The 19891-nt window shown below is 38.5% G+C and overlaps 2 protein-coding genes across 2 annotated transcripts; one reads left to right on the forward strand and one right to left on the reverse strand.

The window, feature by feature from the left end:
- Positions 1-77: 77 nt before the first annotated feature.
- LOC135645238 (endoglucanase 7-like) lies at positions 78-2647 on the reverse strand. Its single transcript, XM_065163425.1, has 5 exons — positions 2308-2647; positions 2023-2235; positions 1733-1933; positions 1394-1648; positions 78-1034 (listed from the first exon to the last, which is right to left on the reverse strand). The coding sequence occupies exons 1-5, from the start codon at positions 2560-2562 to the stop codon at positions 354-356; spliced, it is 1605 nt and encodes a 534-aa protein (XP_065019497.1). The 5' UTR covers positions 2563-2647; the 3' UTR covers positions 78-353.
- Positions 2648-9082: 6435 nt separating this feature from the next.
- Positions 9083-19668, forward strand: LOC135644101 (pyrophosphate--fructose 6-phosphate 1-phosphotransferase subunit beta). Its single transcript, XM_065161547.1, has 16 exons — positions 9083-9382; positions 9484-9645; positions 9777-9898; positions 11263-11316; positions 11438-11544; positions 11650-11755; positions 12457-12520; positions 13210-13298; positions 14335-14466; positions 14547-14717; positions 14837-14952; positions 15313-15424; positions 16499-16583; positions 19074-19118; positions 19213-19281; positions 19381-19668. The coding sequence occupies exons 1-16, from the start codon at positions 9199-9201 to the stop codon at positions 19455-19457; spliced, it is 1695 nt and encodes a 564-aa protein (XP_065017619.1). The 5' UTR covers positions 9083-9198; the 3' UTR covers positions 19458-19668.
- Positions 19669-19891: the final 223 nt, after the last annotated feature.

Raw genomic sequence — 19891 nt, forward strand, 5'->3', positions numbered from 1 at the left:
GTTACGTTTCACTATATATATATATATATATATATATATATCACCTAAGGAACAGAATAAATATACAAGAACAAATGTGAGCTCGCCCATCTACATGTGTTTACTTACCGTTCTTTTTTTACCTTACTCTGTGTTACATGTGTAAAAGAAATCATAGAGGCTATACAGATGGCCAATTTGATTCTTTTTTAGCCTTATCAGACTCTTGCAGAGAATGAGAGCCTCAACAAGTACACCGACGTCGTTCCACAAGCGTGTGAAGCTCAAAGCTGATGCACGAGAAGCCGAGCCCACCCATCGTTATGCCGGTGCATTTGTTCAGTCTCCGAACAAATCCAATACGGAAGAAAGAATCAAGCGAACTCCAAGTACGAGGGGGACGATGAAGTCGTCATCTCTTTCACGTGTTGATGGGACATCTGTTGATGAAGCTTCGCCAGCACACCCACCAACGGGGCCGTGTTGTACGTGCAGGCCTCCGTCTGCATGTAATTCCCCCGGTGATCCCTGAACCTGTCATGGGAGTCGGGGCCGCCGACGAGAGCCCCGGTGACCACGTTAGGGTTCTGCCCCCGCCGCCCGTACCAGTCGTAGTACCCCTGCATGCACCCGATGAAGCCTTTGCTCCTTTTGTAGGACACGATCGAGGACCCCCGGTGGTGCACCCGCATGGGGTACTTGCGGCCGTACCCCACCAAGTAGCTGATGCCCATGGGATTGTCGCCGAGAATGTAGTCGACCTGCGACGTGGCGAGCTCCACCAGTTCTTGGGGCCTGACAGCCCCGGCCGGGCATCGGAGTACGTCCCTGCGTGCTTCCTTCAGGTAGTCAGAGTACGCGATGAGGAGGAAGGCGGCGCTCGAGACGTACTGCATGTTGTTCCACTGGCGGACGAAGAGCATGCCACCGGGCGTGCGGTGCAGGTTGGTGCCGTTGTTCTTGCTGAGGCAAGCGCAGATGTAGTGCTCCCCCTTCGATTCGTATTGCTTCAGTACATGTCTTTGCGCCGCCGAAAAATTTCCTACCGACAAAAGCTGAGAAGCGGCAGCACACGATTAATAGTATAACGACGCAAAGCTGTTAATTAATGCAGTTCGTGCAGTTGGGATTAATCCTCTTCATGCAAATGGCGTTTACTACAAGTTCTTTCGAGACAATCTATGATGCTTTAGTATGCGTTCGCGCAAATACAGGAGATTGATGCGGACATATAACCTTCTATTCGGCGTTGCTGGTAAGCTGTCACGCTCGTTATTTAACTTCACGTTATGATCAAACCAATGTCCCCATTTTTGTCTTTAGACAACTCGTGGACCAATCTACTAAATGGAGAGCTGGCGAGCGTTAAATGGACCGATATATTAGCATGCATGCGGACGTGTGTACAACATACCTTGGAAGCCAGTATCTGAATACCAGCGTACTTGGCATCCCAGCTGAACTCCGTCATCGCCCACCCCGTTCCTCCGAATCCTTCGCCATTGCTCACCACATACTCCACATACTGCGGCGTCCCTGTCGCCTTGTGTAGCCAAAGCGCGGCCCAAAGCAGCTCGTCCTCGTACCCGCTCCACGACGGGTAGTAACTCTTCGCCTCCCGGATGCTGCTGTCGTACTTCCCCCGATACTTGTCCGCAAACTCAAACAGCTACAGAGTTCGCATGCGAAGGACACGCAGACATCAGAGAAGAACACGCCCTGGATCACCATCGTGTAATAGTAGAATCGTTACCTTTTGAGCGTGATGCAACAAGAGGTGGGAGTAATGCGCGTCGGATTTGCGGAAGACGATGGAAGCTGCGGCCATGGCGGCGGCGGTCTCCCCCGCGACGTCTGATCCAGGGCTCTCCGTGTCGATCTTGTATGCTTGCCTCGGCGTTGTCATGTCCTCCGGCCTTTGCCAGCAGTAATGGTCCGTGTCGCCGTCTCCCACCTGTAGCATCCATGGATCACTATAAGCGAAACGTATCTACAACGTTTTGGATGGCACTCTATGATTGCTCGCTCCTCATGGAGAGATACCTCCGCCCACAGGACATAGGGATGGGTGTGGGCTTTGATGAAGTAATCCGTCCCCCACTTGATGGCCTCCAGAGCGTGATGGTACTCGCCAGCAGCCGCAATCTCGTCGCCGTACTCGATGACGCTCCACGACAGCATCGTGATCGTGAAGGCCATCGGCAGGCCGAACTTGACATGGTCTCCAGCATCATAGTATCCCCCTACCAGATCTACCTACACAAATGTTCCACCAGAGTAGTAACCGAGCCAGAAGCGGACACGCCGTAGTAAAACTCAAGAACTTACTCCTTGTTGGAGGCCATCGGTGAGGCCGGAATGGCCGCGCCAAGTGACACGCTGGCCGTAGGGAAGGCGGCCGGATCGCTGGGCCTCGAAGTAGAGGAGGCTTTTCGAGAGGGCATCCTTGTAGTCAAAAGCCTTGGCAGCGGCAACAGGGAGGACGACCCAAAGAATGGCCGTAACCGATACGAAGCACGAGTAAAGATCTCTGCTACCGCTTCTCTGCCGCCTGCCCTCCTTCTTCATGCTTCTGATCACCATGCTACAAAGAAAAGCCTCTCATTCTTCTTCTTCTTCTTCTTCTTCTTTTGGCGAGCGATGGAATGACGAATTCATATGGGCACGCTGTTTGACAAAGTCCAGGGAACATTTCTAAGCTGATTAAGTTAACCACCACATCTACCCATTCGAGATGGTCAATGTTCAGTGATCAAACGAGCTACGTCAACCGGGCCCTGCTGCGAGCATGTCGTATCAAGGAGAGGGACAGGGAGGGCCATCATCACCGGCCTCAAAGAAGGATGATTAATGGCACGATCAACAGCTTCATCACACGACTGACTCCGTAGAAGTAGACGCGGGGGGGTGGGGGGGCGGGGTTAGTGAGACGGCGTCACCCACGCTTAATTGCACTCGGTCCCAACAACAAGTGTATGGAATACAATACTATATCTACGTATAGGGAGCAAGCAAGAAAGCTCAGCATGCATCTCTACGTTGAGATCAAGAGGAGGAGTTGAATGCAAGGAAAGGACGCGGCACTGCTCTTTGCTTTGTCGTCCTCTTCCGCATGGCACGGTGGTGTCGATTGCTCGCAGTCATGCTTTTGTTTAACTTGTCGGCGCTCCTCCACGTGCTTTTCAAGCTGTCTTGGATGCGTTAGTTCAACCAAAATGGGCGAATTCTCCGATCAATATATATATATATATATATATATATATATATATATTCTTTAGACGCGTCCTCATTTTTTAGAGTATTCTCGAACAGTGTTTTTTTAAATCATAAATATACTTCAGACACCTTTTTTTCTTTTTTTCCTATGAGTCTGTCCATAATTTAAATTTATAATATTTTATACTATGTTATAATATTTTTCATAATAGTAAAAAATATTATAATATACTATAAAATACTAAAGTATAATATTTTTAATACTACATTACATATTGCTGTAAATAAAAGCACTATATTTCAGTGTTTTTATATTGTGTTATAGTATTTTCTTGGTATTACTTAAAAACACTATAACATAGTATTAAAAACATTGTAATTGGACCCATTCACAAATCGATCCATAGGAAAAAAATAAAAATATTTTAAATATTAGAGGAAAAAAAGGGTATTATTTTAGAATTTTAGAAATAAAAATCATTTTCTTGGGAATTCGTCCAAACCAAATCTATCTATCTTGTGTTGAAGTAGATGTTTTCCACTTCAACTCCTTAGAACTATTCAAATAAACAACAGATAAGCTTCATTAAATTCTTTATGGAGACATAGAGTTAGAAACAAGCGTATCTAATCCTACTCGAGCCATGCAACTTAGAAGACAACTGCCGAGTTAATAAAGCACCAAATCGTACTGCATATATGTATTTGGTAGCAGAAGTGGTGTTCTGATACAAGAAAAAAACCCTAATTAAATATATTTGATTAAGAGTTGCATTAACAATGGCCCTCACCTTCATCGAGGTTAATTATTAAACATAGTTAATTAGCTTTACCAACTACACATGGAATAGCATCATCAACCACACAACATGGTTGATATGTATGAAGCTGCAAGTACTTGTTAACTAAGTATTGCCATCTTATTGGTGATTTGGTGAAGGTGAAGTGGCTATTTGATTCAAGTGGATTATATATAATGTAATTCTCAAGGTTTAGTTGGCATGAAAAGTAGCAGTAGGTGGTGGAACAGATCGAACATCAATTTCAACAAACAAAAAAAGAGATAAAATTACACCATGCTTTGTTTTCATCTTGGATGTTGGTGAAGAGACCTTTCCATGATAAATGATTGTATCACAGTCTAAGTTTTTGAGTATAGATTACACATGGAAAGGAAGAGTTGACCTGAAGATTGTGTTCCCCACCTGCCCAAATACAATACTTAAAAGTCCTGTAGGGGTGAACGTGCACTCGAGTTGACCGAGGTTGTGAGGCCATAACTTGTTGGAACTCACCGATCCATAGTGTAATTGATAGGAGATTTAGTCTAGATCGGAAGAGGGTGTATGCTTGTATGTCAAACATGGAGTGCCCCACAGAGATTTATGGATGCAATGTCAATTTATTGTCCTATATAAACATAGACATTATTGTAATCTCCATGCGAGCAAAAAAAGATAAACAAAGGTGGAATCTTAGATTCGATCCTGATTTAAGCATTGTGGGATGAGTACTGATTGAGATGTTGGCTTGGAGCCGATCGAGATCCTATTTTATATTTATTTTTGAATAATATTAGAAAATATTGAGAAATTATGACAATGGCATGATCGACAAATTCCCTTTGATGCTTAAGTTAATTCGAAAAATAAAGAGTCATTACCTAAATACCTAGAGAGGATATGAATATCATAGATGACATTTGGATTATTACGCTAATAGATGTGCATTAATGTTACGGACAATTACATACATCTCTCAAGCTTGACATAGTCATACTATCTTGAATTTGTGGGATTACAATAGTGATATTATGGTCAACAACATTCAAGAAACGAGTTAGTCATATATGATGAAAATATCAGAAAATTATCAAACATCGAGGTATCGATGATAAATCATTAAAATGTGGATCGTATAATATTAAGATGTTATTCACATAATAGCATTGTGATGTTAGTCACATAAAGTATTAGTCATAAGATTATTGAGGTATCAATCACTTAGCATTGTAATATCAATCATGTGTTTGATGAGATATCAACTACATCGTTATTTTCGATGGTACGAAGAGATTATATAATTCTCTACATATACAAATCCAATGAATAATGCACAGTATTTTGGCCATGTTTTGGCTCACGTAAAGAAACGTCAGACTGACGTATCTGTCATTAGCTGTCGTGCAACAAGCTTTGTCGAAGACCAGAATGACTAATTTAAATGTTCCTTATCATCCAATTCTTCCGCCTTCATGTCGTTGACTCCTCTAAATTGACCAAACGGAGGAATAGACTTTGCACAACTCAAGAACGCGATCGTATTCTTCTCCGTATGTCGATGTTAATAAGAGTCATAATGCATGTAAAACTGAGCCATCTCGCTGATATTTCCACGCCTCAATCATTCTCCGCGAAATTAATGTGCGCCGGTGGAGGCTTTCTCTTCCACGGCCGGTGGAATTCACATCATGTGCAATGCATCGAAGATGCAGGCCATGACAGACTCTTTCTCCTCCTTGACGTCCTACCAACCTCTATTATTGGATCGCTTACTGTTCCTCTTCTTCCCCGGTATTCAACACTTGGACTACCGAAACCTGGAACTTAATCTCGAGGTCTCTTCCTTATATCGTGTTGCTCAGCCTTCTACATTCCATGGCAACTTTTCCCGCATAGGCTGACCGTCCTTTGCCTTTCTCATCTCTCCAAACCTCACTGCACTTGATCTCATGCATCCAAGAAACTCTTGTTTTCTAATTTCTAAGTCAAACCCAAACCCATCCACCTCAACAGGAACCAGACTGCAGCGCTCAGAATCAAACCCAACAAGAGAAGAAGTCAACGCTCTAGGGAACAAGTCGCTGGACATGTTTCGTCGGTAGTGGGCTTTTGGTCAAAGCAGCTGAGATCAAAAGAATGCGATGGATATCATTATATACTAATTAATGCCTTATACACGAAGTTGAAGTCCAATATGATTAAGGGGAAGGCTCGAATACTGTTCGAACGGTTCCACGATCGATCTATCGTGATTATATGAAATTTTTGATGTAATCCTGCTTAAACCAGTAACCGATAGAGAGGGAATGATTTTAGTAAACATTAACTCGAGGAAAAACTTGAATGCTCATTTGAGGGCTGATGTGAACTTGAATGCTTTCGATTGTACGAGAGTTATTGATGGGCATCTCGTTGACCAAGTTGGCACAGGTGACAAAGATAGAAGGCCGCAAAGTAATGACGGATGTGACCATAGAGGTACGGGAGTAGCCCGGCGAGATGTGGCTGAGGGAGCTCTATTGAGGAAGAACAGAGAGCAACCTAGATGATGACAGTGTGAAGAGATGGAGATGTAGCACAAGTTCTTCCTCGGGAGGTGGCAGAGCTCGATGCCATAGTGAGGAGATGTCATGCAGGTTCTTTCTCGGGAGGTGGCAGAGCTCGATGAGGAGCGATTGCTATCGTTGGCCAACGAGAAGGGAGCTTGCTCTAGGCAAGAGGTTCTGAGGCTAACGATCTTTGGAGTTGAATTCGTTAGAGGAATAGCTTAGAGGAAGGAGCAGCGATAGGAAGGATAAACCTTGCTCTAAGGCAAGAGACTATGATACTATGATAGATTGAATTGTAATGATAAAAGCATACATCAAAACTATGAATACGTCTTATTTATATATGTGAAAAGAGAATATTTTTTTTAACTATTCAACAAGATTTGCTCGTATAGTTGAAGAAATATTAACTGTTATCACCATGATTGATTTGTATGAAGGTCAAATGTCCCATGTCTAATATAATTTTTATAATGAGTCAACTAAAGAAAATTATATGATATAGTTTATATTGGACTGATGTTCAGATAACCTATTTCTTCCTTCAATAGTCGTAAATGTTTAACTCTTGTCATTTTGTTTTGTGCTTTATATATATATATATATATATATATATATATATATATATATATATATATATATATATATATATATATATATATATTTGTTTCAATGTTATCTCCCCCGACAACAAGAAATTAGATTTTTGTTGTTTTTCCTATTCTTCTCTCACCAACCAATGTTTCTCGGGTGTTTGATGACTAATTAAGAACATAAACAATTACATTAACCTGCATGAACTGTAGAGCCATCTTGCATGACTCATCGTACACGCGAATCATATGATGCTACTGTTGACATTTTTCATGGCCTTAATGGGTCAAAATTATTGACTCGATTGTAACTCACGCTGTAGAACATTTCTGACGTTAAATTGCATGGCAGTGTGATCAGAATAGAATGGTGGGTTCCTCATTTGTGGATCTTCCCCAGAGTAGGGGCTCCGCTGGACCATAAACCTTTTAAGCCCAGTGAGTCATGCTCAAAACCATTCAATTAGTCTTCGGCCCATCGTTAAACATGCATTCTTATTGCCATGAGCAAACCTTCAATTTCTCATGAATTAAAAGAACAGTTATGAAAAGGATGATTTATCTAGGAAATATTTATATTTTAGATATTTTTTTTCAAGTAGTGTTAGTGAACATTTACGTCGTGGCTGAGGTGTCAGCACGGCTCGATCCAATCCCGGATATGCAAGGTTGCCCACGCGAATGCTCGAGTCACGTCAACGTCGGGTTGGGTTGTGTCCAAGCGTCATCTCCCGAGTGCGGTTCTCCTTTGGCGAGTTGTTGTTGCTTCGTTGTCGCACAAAGATTGAGATTGGGAGGCGGATTTCTCGACTTGACCCATCCGAATTTCAAGTCAATGTTGAGTGGAGTTAGGGAGAGTTGAATATTCCCTCCTCCTAATTAAGGAGGGTTAGCTTTTATACCTGCAAGGATGAGTTAGTTGTACAGGGTCAATTAACTGCGATCGGCTTAAGCTTTTGTGCGAGCACCAACCGATCTGCACGGATCGACATCACATGATGCCACCCCGAGCTTTCTGGGACAACTGTACCGTGATGATATCATTTGTACGAAGGGACGACGAGCGGTTGCCTGCCACGTGTGTGCTACATGTTACATCAGACTTGAAGTTCCACGTCTACATTGTCATGTCTGCTTGCTTGGGTCGACGTAGGCGAAATTGTGCCGTATCAAATAGTATTCTTAATTTAGAAAAAAAACTTAAATTCAATTGTACGTACAATTTTTATCTGTTGAGTGTTTTTAGTCTATTGTAATATTTTATTATAACATTATAAAGTCTACTTTGTGAAAACATTGTAAACGAGTCAAATGAAATTCAAACACATGAGAAATCATTCGATATGTTGATTCAAATAAGTATTTATAATAGTTTAATAAAAACACAGTAAATCATACTCAAAATACTATAATTAATCCAAATAGAATCATAATCTCAACCATACTAATTATAAGTTTAAAAGTAAAAATTGTAATGGTCTAAGTAATGACAATCAAAGAGATAGATATAAGATGACGTCACTTATAGTTTTTTTTTAAATATTTATAGTATTTTATTGATGTATTACAAATCTTATAAATAAGATAAAAAAAGAGTCAAATGAAAATATTGACCAATAAAAAAAAAGAAAATGTAGGAAATTTTTTTTGAGAAATATTTAAGTAATTTTTAAATTAGGAATATTATTTTAAAAATAAAAAATAAATATTTTTAAAATATCTAAAAAATATGAATATTTTGTAGGTAAGTCGCCCGAAAATTTGCATAATAATTATGTAGATTCGATATGTATTCCGCATTGCAGGATTGTTGCCACGTCGACGTCAGAACTCGATCTCACCCACCCGTCCACCCAAACCCACCCGAACCACCTACCGCTGCGTACCCTTCGGCCCCCACTATGTCGCTTTTACCGCTCCCTTGCGAACCGGCGGGCCGCGAAGACGATTTCCTCTTAAACCCAAACCCTCTCCTATAAAACCGAGAATTACTCACTCTAGTTTGGCTGCCGCTTTCTCTGTACATCTGAGACTGAGATCCGTCTCCCCCGCTCGATCCTTGTCTCTGCTCCTGCCCCCATGGCCACTGCGAATTCCGCCCTCGCCAACGGTTGCGACAACGGCCCATCCCCCGGCCGCCTCTCGTCGGTGTACAGCGAGGTGCAGACGAGCCGTCTCAACCATCCGCTCCCTCTACCCTCTGTCCTTAAGGGTCATTTCAAGCTCGTCGATGGCCCGCCGAGCTCCGCCGCCGGAAACCCAGGTCATCCTCCCGACTTGTTTCTTTTTCTCGGTGACAAGTTTCTTTTTCTCCCCTTTTCTCGATAATGCTTCTGATGATGCCGTTGTTGTTGATGTTTGTAGATGAGATCGCAAAGCTGTTCCCTAATCTGTTCGGTCAGCCATCAGCAAAGGTGGTGCCGACGGGCTCGGATCCTTCAGATTCCGCCGGAAGTTTGAAGATCGGCGTCGTGTTATCTGGTGGCCAGGCTCCAGGTGGACACAATGTCATCTCTGGAATTTTTGGTGAGTCATTATTCCGTTTTCATGTTGATTTATGTTTGATCTCGCGTTTTCTTGATCTAGTGCTCGTTCATTTGTTTTGTAATTAATTAGTGGTTTATTTTTATGATTTTTTTTCATTTGGAATGTGGCAGATTACTTGCAGGAGCGAGCGAAAGGCAGTATCCTCTATGGGTTCAAGGGAGGTCCAGCTGGGATTATGAAGTGCAAATATGTGCAGCTGACTCCAGAGTTCATCTATCCTTACAGAAACCAGGTATTTGATGATTCATTTATCATTTTTTTCTTTCGTTGAGGATGGATCCTGGATATCAATCTTCGTTATTGGATTACTAATTTGTCTGGTGAACAAACTTTTATAGGCGGCAGTAATTTATGTCTTATAGATTAATCATCAGTAATATTATTCAAATCAAGGCATTTTCATATGGTTATTTGTAAATGGTTAAATTGAAAATCTCTCTTAACTGATGCTATCAAGGTATTATAAGAGTTGAAGAGCTACGGGACTGAAGTTTATGACCACCTTATTAAATTGGAGAAAATCCTGATAAGTAGGCTCTCCTATCTTATCAGCCCAAATTTGGAACTTTAGTTGAACTTCGGTTTCTAGTTTGGTTTAAAAATATCTATAAACCGGCTATTACACGCCGCTAAGAGAAAGGAGGGGCAGGCCTATCATGCAACAACCTTAATCTATGACTAAATTTCGGGATCTGTGATGGCAATAGGAATTGGTAGGTCAATTTTCAGTAGAAGCTTATAGATCAACAGTGGACGGAATCCACTTTGATAATGTATAGGAATTTAGATTGATAAATACAAGATGCAATATATAACAAGTTTTCAATCCATAATCAAATATTTTTATGGCATGCATATATCAAGAATTATCCCAGGAAAAACTGAAATTACCCAAAACAGCTCTATTGGATTGTCATGAGTTCCTTATCTTATTCCCCAGTCAAGGTACACTCTCCTTGTTTTCATATCTATAGGTATAAGATTTAGCAAGTGTTCAGTTTGAAAGAAGTCCTTTCAATCATCAGTCCTTTTCCCATTGTAGATTATACAAGTAAGGCTTTCATTATAGAGTGCAATCATGCAGTGCAGCCCTCTGCATTTATTGTATGCTAACTAGACCAAACTGTAAGCGGTAAGAATGCAAGCAAGCAGGCGACTAGATAAGCAACAAACCCAAACCTCCAAATCAGAAAACTACTTGTTATGAGAACAAGTGATCATAGTTGATAAAGTGAAAATGATAGGAAGGTTGCGAAGGAAAATGAAGCTTCTGAAATATGCAAAAAGTTACCATGATTTTATTGATCTACTCTAATATCATTTACCATACATGTTGAACATTTTCTCCATCATGTTTGTAGTAATTGGTTTGATAAGCATATGTACTTTATTGTTGCTGTATCTTGTCATGGAGACTATAACTCTTTGATTGTGTTTTGGTGGCTTAGCACATAGTTTGAACTAGTTCCTTTCAGCCTTTATGAATGCCAAAATGATTCCAAGTGTAATTGTAACTTATAGATTTTTTTTTCTCCACTTTCTAAAAACCTTATATAAATTATAAGGTTTAATAATCTAGTGCTTTTTCTGGAACAGGGTGGATTTGATATGATCTGCAGTGGAAGGGACAAGATTGAAACTCCCGAACAGGTGCTTTTCTGATCTTTTTGTATATTACCTGTATAACAATGTAGATTTACAAATTTTCTGTTTATATATTTATGTGCTCACTATAAGTTCTGACATCACATTTCATATTCTTATGTATCAGTTTAAGCAAGCTGAGGAGACAGCTGTGAAACTTGATTTGGATGGACTTGTTGTTATTGGTGGAGATGACTCTAACACTAATGCATGCCTCCTTGCTGAAAACTTTAGGTTGAACTTTGAGTTAAAATTTACTAAATCATAATACTGCAATCATTTTGACATTTTTGATGGTTTTTAATTTTTTTTTACATCTGATGATATTGAAATGGTTAGGCAAAAGAATTTGAAAACTCGAGTTATTGGATGCCCAAAGACAATTGATGGAGATTTAAAGTGCAAGGAGGTGCCGACAAGTTTTGGATTTGATACAGCCTGCAAGGTCAAATCTTTCTTTCTTTTTCTTCTCTCTTTTGCTTTTTTAGTGGTAGTGTCAACTGTTAATATTTAAGGAAAGCAAAATCCAATTTCTGCATCAACATACCATATCAAATATTCATTTGAATGTTCAGATCACATAGTAGCCACGACTGGTAGGTTTTCTAGGTTTATAGCTTCCTTATTTTGCCAATTTCTCTAGAGTTTATGATTATAGGGATTCTTGAGTCTCATTATTACATTTTTTAAAACCAATCCTGTTTTTTTTTGTGTGTGGATAACTTTGACATATTTATCAAGGTTCAAATACCAAGCATATTGCTCGATATGCGATATCCCTCGTATTTATCCTACGAAGGACAAACTCATCCATTCTGATTCGAAAAGGGTTATTACTTTGTCAATTTGATGTCTCTTTTGCCAATTATTGTAGAAATGATAAGGTAGTCAATATATCAACACATTTTGACTTGCAAGCTTTACTGGTTATTACTTGACACGGGAGCACTTGCAAAGCAAGGATTTAAACATGTTTTCTTCCTTGCTTACGAGTTGCTTGACAGGGATGCCAATTATATGAGAATCAAATATTCATCATTCTAGGAATAAATAGACAGATTCTTAGTGACTCTACAAGTCTTCATTTCTTCAATTTTAACATAGTTACATTGCACAATTTTCTCAGAGATTTTTTTTTTCCTGCAGATATACTCTGAAATGATAGGAAATGTCATGACAGATGCACGATCAACTGGAAAATATTATCACTGTGAGCTGATTATGTTCTAAGACTTGACCTTTGATAGTTGCTTTAGTATTTGGTTCAAAACACTTGATGTCTTCTTTATTTTTTGAGTATAAAAGAAGGAGCAGAACCTTGACCAAAGATATTTGCTACTGGTTATTTATAAACTCTAAAATGCTACTAACATAGAGTAGATTGGTTTATTACCGAAAAATAATTCTCACAGCTACTTGGCCTAAAACCAAGTCAACCATCTACCATTGATGGCAAATTCTCCCATTATTTTAATGTGGTTTGATTTCCTTCCCAACAGTCTCCCACCAATTTTGTACAAAATTGTACTAAACCAAGTTTGTGGGTTGTATTGTGCTTATCTAAACCCAGCATGATAACTGAACTGAATGATCTGGTCTACTTTCAAATATACATATCAAGGTTGTTCAATAGTTTCCATTAAATATGAGAACCAACTCATTTCAAATTGTTTGTGCTCAAAATCTTTTTCTAGTCCCTTTGCAGTGTTATTCTTCATATGTTATGTTTAATTTTTTTTCCTTTTTTTATTAAATGATTAACCAACATGACATTAATTTGCCTGTTAGCTAACAATTCATAACATTGTATTAGGTAATTTTTTAATATATGTTCACTAATATTTAAATTTCTTTTACTTAGTTTTTTTTTAATCTTATAAATGACTCTTTCTTGTTCAGTTGTGAGGTTAATGGGCCGTGCTGCTTCTCACATTACATTGGAGTGTGCTTTGCAAACACACCCGAATATTGCTATCATCGGCGAAGAGGTTATTTTCTTTTTTTGATTTTAGATTTCAGTTTGAAGGGCCTATTTGACTATTAGTAACTCATTTTGTCAATTTCCTCATGCATCTTTAGTTAAATTACATGAACTTGGAGAAAACTTGTTTGTTCATTTCTTGCTAGAACTTGTCACCATCTGGGTCAAGAAGTTGAGTTGTCCTTTTGTGCTGTTTTATATTGTAGTATCAATAATGATTGCTTGCTCTGTGTGAGGCTAGGGAAAGAGGTTACCATAATGCTTCCTCGTGATATAGGTTGAAAGTAATGATTAGGATGTTTATGAGGGAGGTTTTAGACTTAAGGACAATGATAAATTGTTAAATTAAAATTGAAGCTATATAAATGTTGACAATTCTATGTGGAATCTGCTGGAATTTTCTGCTTATATTTTCAATATATGGGTTTTAAAAGGAGAGCTCACTAGGAACCATAACCAACACATAGGCTGTAAATTAATAAGTCTAAAAAGCATAATAGTGAATAAAAACTGAAATAATGACCATATTGATCATTTAAAGCTGTTTACTCTTGTGAGGAGAATACCAACACTCAACAATATGATGTATGAAACAAAGAATATGCAAAATTTCAACTTGCATGTTTAAATAGTAAAGAGCTTGATAATTGTTTGACTCTTGGACTTAGAGTATCAGTTTTGGTGTGCGCTTCTTTAGTTTGAGGAAGAGGAGCCTTCTGAAGCCACAAAATAATTAAATGTATTGCAATAAAAGTAAAAAAATAAAAATCTATCCATGGGCCATTATGCTTACACCCTCTGATAATTAGCATCTGACCAACATTCTAGCATCTTAGCAGGAAACTTTTTTACTGCTTTCCAGCTAGACTGCCTGTAGAAGTGATGCTTTCATGCTGACAATACTCAGTATCTTAGTATTTTATAATAAATCAATTAAAAACATTTTGCACGTCATTAAATCTGTTGCAAATTTTTCGCCGTAAGTTTTTCATCACCAATATCAAATAAGTCTAGTAGCTGCCATGGCCCTTTTTTGTTTGTAGGTGGCAGCCAAGAAGCAAACACTCAAAAATGTTACAGACTACATTACTAACATAATCTGCAAGCGAGCAGAACTTGGCTACAATTATGGCGTCATACTTATTCCAGAAGGATTAATTGACTTTATTCCTGAGGTATAAGAAATCCATTGTTTTCATGTATTTGTTGAGGGATTATCTTCATCGGAGTATTGATATGATTGTCCTTTTTTCAGGTTCAACAACTTATTGCAGAACTAAATGAAATCCTAGCTCATGATGTAGTTGACAAAGAGGGGTTATGGAAAAAGAAACTTCAACATCAGTCTCAGCTTCTCTTTGAATTTCTTCCCCAGGCAATCCAAGAGCAATTGTTGCTAGAAAGAGATCCACATGGAAATGTGCAGGTAATGTATTCTACATTTGTACTTAATGTTCATCATATCAAAGCTCTGTGTGATCTTTGATTTTGAAAAGAAGGCTAGCTATTCATCTTGTTCAAAGACTTCTGCTATTACTTGATCAGGTTGCCAAAATTGAAACTGAGAAAATGCTTATCTCCATGGTCGAAACTGAGCTGGAGAAAAGAAAATTGGAGGGTACATACTCTGGACACTTCAAAGGACAATCCCACTTTTTTGGGTAAGAATAACATATTAAATGAATTGGTTTGATTTGATGGACCTATTGATAACTGAGGCGGAGCCCTGGAATTGTGCTAGTGATGCTCCATCAAAACCTAGGCATCAAGTGTTGGAACCATCAAAATAGCTTCCTTACATGTAGGAACACATTTGACCCTCTTTAGATCTCCTATCAGTAGAAGGAAGCCATTTGTATTGGATGCCCTTATCATTGATTGATAACTCTCACATCAGTCATTATGAAATCCTTTTACACATTATAAGGTTCCTTTTTAGTAGCATTGCGAATAACCTTTAGTGTCAGATTATATTTTTTTCTTTTTGCTCTCTAGTTCTGATTAGAAATTTACATTTGCAGATACGAGGGAAGATGTGGCTTGCCTACAAATTTTGATGCCACCTACTGCTATGCATTGGGTTATGGTGCAGGAGTTCTGTTACGTTCTGGAAAGACAGGCCTCATATCCTCAGTATGTTACCATCATCACTGTTATTCTGAAGAATTTTCTTATCCCTAGTCATAATTCCTTTTCATGTTCCAACATCATGAAATACCATGTAATAATTCAATTAAGGAACTGTAATGTATATACCTATGTATGTATCATATTGTTTATGTATACAAAATACAAATATGTATTTGCATGTAGAGTTGAGCTAGTATCGATCGAGTTCTCAATGATACCAAAATATAAGAACTGGACAATAAAAATTGAGCAACAGCTCTGTTGGATATATCTATATGTTTAAATGGCTTTGAAGTTTGAAACAAAAGGTTATGCTTTGACATTGTCTAGCCTAAGTTTCTACTGGAGATATAAGTGCAGAGGCACCAACGTTTTGAATGCCAGGTGTAGTAATCTGCCAGCAGCTGCTCAGCAGACAAGTAGGCAACAAGCAAAGGTGCTGACAAAATGACTTGTTGGAACCCTAATTGGTTAGAATCCCATTATGTGATCTTGTACATGAGAACTGATCCAGTCTGGTTTTAATTAATCTGCCTTGCTTAAACCATGTTTGGCCTTTAATCAGGTTTAAGATGGGTTCGGGTATGAAAATAGATACCTGAGTCAGGTTCAAGTTCTGGCCTGGGTGCCTAGGTAATTAATCATCCAGGTTCAGGCTAGGGTAGGTTGGAATCATTGGGTACCTTACCAATTGATACTCCTATGGTGGCAAGAATTACAATCTCTTGGCATTTATGTATTATTCTCACTTTACCAATTTACTATGCCATATTCTTCATGTTGGTAGGTCAACTAATGACATTTGGTCTTCTTTTGTCACAATTGCCCAAAAAGCTTTAATATAGAATGAGGCAACAACAACAACAAAAACATAGCCCTATGTCCCAACTATTTGGAGTTGGCTGCGTGAATATTTTGTTGAGATAGAATGAAGCAATGTACTTATATACTTCCAACTATCTCATTCTATTATTCGAGTTAAAAAATTCTGCATGATTTCTTGTTAATAAAGAAATAATGTGAAGTCCTTTTTACTGGTTTTAGTAACTAGTTTCGTTTTTGGTCTGATGCATCTAGGTTGGTAACTTAAGCGCTGCTGTTGAGGAATGGACAGTTGGGGGGACTGCATTGACTTCATTGATGGATGTTGAAAGGAGACATGGTATATCATCTTATTTTATTCTTTCTCTTCTTAGTGCATAGTTTATGTTCATTTTCGACTCTTCAAGGCTTCCATTGCTTAAGTTTGGGAGTTTCATGTCGAGATGCAGCTTTTTGTTTGTTAGAAATTTTGTCTTCCTTTATGAGAGAATTTAGTTTAGGTGCCACACCCCACTGAGCTTGTTGATATATCTGCTGTCCTTTTATTGTAAAATCTTGAAAGTGGAAATGAGAAACTTCACCTCAACATAATTCTTATATTCTGCGACAATTACTAATCCTTGTTTTATCTCAAACCGATTTAGAACATCCAACTTAATCGGTTAACCATTTACTAACATTACACTTAAATTGCTTTTTGACATGTTGAGTAATGGATCAAAGGCATCAGTAACTTTTACATTTGTATATTTCATGGCCCATATGTTATAATTGCATAATCTTGTGGATTAAATTATGTCATTCCTACTGATTGTGAAATATTTAGCCTCTAAGATTGTGCTTGTGGTTGATTCTTTGCTAGCATATGTATTTATTTTATCCCATCAGTGAATGACATACATTATTAAAGTTACCAAACTGATTAGAAGCCATTTTCTCCCTGCATTGTTGATGTCACTATGTAATGCTAACATTATGAACTTTCATAGTTCATGGTAATACATTCAACTTTACAATGCATCTCAATGTTTTAAGTTCATGAAATTACTAAAAAGTTAAAAAAAAAAGAAAAAGAAAATGGGAGAAGGAAAGAAAAAAGGTGGTGGGAGGGGGAGGAGTTGTTGATCTTTGGGGATTATCAAATTAATCTTGGCAGCCATTTTCTCCCTGCATTATTAATGTTAATCTTTGATGCTAACATGATGAAATTTATTAGTTCAAGATAATACACTAGATTTTATAATGCATCTTGATGTTTTAAGTACTCAAGGAATTTACTGAGAAAGGAAAGAAAGGTGAAAAAATGGAGAAAAGAATGGAGAAAAGGATGTAGGAGGCCGAGGTGGAATTGATTGTTACTTAGGATCACTAAATAAGACTTGGCAATTGTTGCCAGGAAAATCAATGAAACCAATCATATTATGTAGATTTGTTACATCATTTGCTAAAATATCACTAAGTTTTGGATTAATGAGATTGCTTTTTTGATTTGTACCATTATCTTAACTCTTAACTACTTCAACCCTAGATCATAAGCTTTCCTGGACCAAATATTAGTTTTGGTCAATTAGGATGATGAACTACTAAAGTTGGAAGATGGGTGAGTGCTCTGAACCTGACTAGCTAACTGCTTTAAACCCTAATTTCGCTGCTTATTTTCCTATGTTTTCTCTTGCACTTAAGGGAATATAGAACTAAAATAATTGAATCCAGCTCCAGTTTTTTGGTGGGTCAAGAATTCTTGACTTGGACCTGAGCCATTTAGTTGCTGCGTTGATATGATTGACAAGTAGAGAAATATTGTGCTTTTCTTAAGTAAAAAATCAGGACTGAATGGGGTTGAACCAACCTAAATATTCAGTAAAGATATGTTAACACAAAATTTACCTGATCTACTTGCTGGTTCAGCATTTCGTTGACCCATTAGAACTTGTAAAGCCTGAAAGATCACCTTAAATGAATCAGGTCTGGGTCAGGTAAGGTGTACTAAACAAATTGCAGTCGCCAGTTGGCCACCAATTGACTACTGACTGCTTATAATTGGCTATAGGTTGGCTGCACTTGATAATCTGCATATGACTACGGTATTAGATAGCAGACAATCAGTGACTCACCAGTTGCCCAGCCAACCTTCCTATTTGCAACTTTCACCAGCCATAGCCAACCATGGCAACAACAGAGAAATGTTGACATCCAAAGATCATCCATATAAACTGCTGGTTGCTAACAGTTTAACAGATTTATGGTCAATTTGTGATTGGCTACCATTGGCTGCTTTGGCAAATGCCACAAGCATTTGGCAATCGTGATCTGATGGTTGCTGATCATCCATGATGGTTAATCAGCGATCACGTTTTTCCTATCAACCATAACGTTCATCTGTTGCCTTGACAACTATTTATGATCTATTGACAATCAGCAATGATCGGCTAACAGCCTACTCATTGACCACTTGTCACCACTAAATTATCAGTTATCATCTGTTTGCTGATCACCAACAATACTTCTGTTCCTTCTTCACTATTTATGATATACTGGTCATAATTTGCAGACTGTACAACTTATTCAGTAAAAGAAGACAAAGTGTTAAGTATCCTTTCAGTGTAGGAGAACAAATACTTCAAGTAATTAAACTGCAGTTGTCCATCCATCACTTTATGTAAATTAAACACTTAAAGTTTACAATTACAGAATACTTACAGATAAACCAATAAACAATGACTGTTGATGTATGACTCAGGCCAAGTGTCAAGATGGCTTGTTCCAAACATCATTCCAGCATTAATTTGTTACTTTGTGTTTATTTCTCATGAGAGAAAACTCATTCCAGGGAAGTTCAAGCCAGTGATAAAAAAGGCAATGGTGGAACTCGAAGGTATAGTAAAAAGTTGCTCATATTGTTGTCCAGTGTATTTTTCAAAATCAAACTCTTGGATTTATTTCCAATATCAATACAATTGTTACTTCAGGTGCACCATTTGGAAAGTTTGCATCCATGCGAGATGAGTGGGCTCTCAAAAACAGATATATAAGCCCTGGTATTATTCTCTTCATTATCTGCCAGCTTTGTGTTCTTTGCAAGGTGCAACTTAACATATGGGACTAAATGTCCTTTCTTATCGAACTTTTCTTTGCAGGCCCCATTCAGTTTATGGGTCCAGGATCAGGTGATGTGAATCACACCCTACTTCTGGAACTTGGAGCCCAGGCTTAGCTACAGCGTAAGTTGCCAAAGAGGCCGTCAACCTTGAGATCTTTCTTAATGACAAACTTGACATTCTGATGTCACATCCTCCGAGGAAGATTAATCCAAGTTTAGAGCAAATGTTTTTTGTTAAAGCTTTAAGAATGCACTCGTTATTAGAAATTCACAGTGGAAGATCTTGCAGTCAATAAAACGTGACTTTCATTTTCTTTTTTCCCAATGATTAGCTGAAACAGAGCTGCAAATTTAAGCAGCAGAGGCAACGTGGCTAGTAATTTTATGAGCTTGTGAGACGAGAGAAAGAACTGCAATTATTGATTATTTAGTTGCCACAGTCTCCTTCAAGGCTCGTTTGGAGATGGAAGTGCCCCCAAAGGTACAAACCATAGTAAATGCCTATCCAATTCTTCAAGAGCACAAACTGTTAGATTAATAACTAAAAC

Source organism: Musa acuminata, chromosome BXJ3-8 (assembly GCF_036884655.1).
Source record: "Musa acuminata AAA Group cultivar baxijiao chromosome BXJ3-8, Cavendish_Baxijiao_AAA, whole genome shotgun sequence".
Classification (NCBI taxonomy): Eukaryota; Viridiplantae; Streptophyta; class Magnoliopsida; order Zingiberales; family Musaceae; genus Musa; species Musa acuminata.

Excerpts from the sequence above, each read along its gene's own strand:
- LOC135645238 (XM_065163425.1), bottom strand. The coding sequence starts at position 2,562 with ATGGTGATCAGAAGCATGAAGAAGGAGGGCAGGCGGCAGAGAAGCGGT. Across the intron at positions 2,236-2,307 it reads CCGATGGCCTCCAACAAGGA|GTAGATCTGGTAGGGGGATA; the intron begins GTAAGTTCTTGA and ends ACATTTGTGTAG. Across the intron at positions 1,035-1,393 it reads TTCAGATACTGGCTTCCAAG|CTTTTGTCGGTAGGAAATTT; the intron begins GTATGTTGTACA and ends GCCGCTTCTCAG.
- LOC135644101 (XM_065161547.1), top strand. The coding sequence starts at position 9,199 with ATGGCCACTGCGAATTCCGCCCTCGCCAACGGTTGCGACAACGGCCCA. Across the intron at positions 14,718-14,836 it reads ATCCACATGGAAATGTGCAG|GTTGCCAAAATTGAAACTGA; the intron begins GTAATGTATTCT and ends TTACTTGATCAG. Across the intron at positions 14,953-15,312 it reads GGACAATCCCACTTTTTTGG|ATACGAGGGAAGATGTGGCT; the intron begins GTAAGAATAACA and ends TTACATTTGCAG.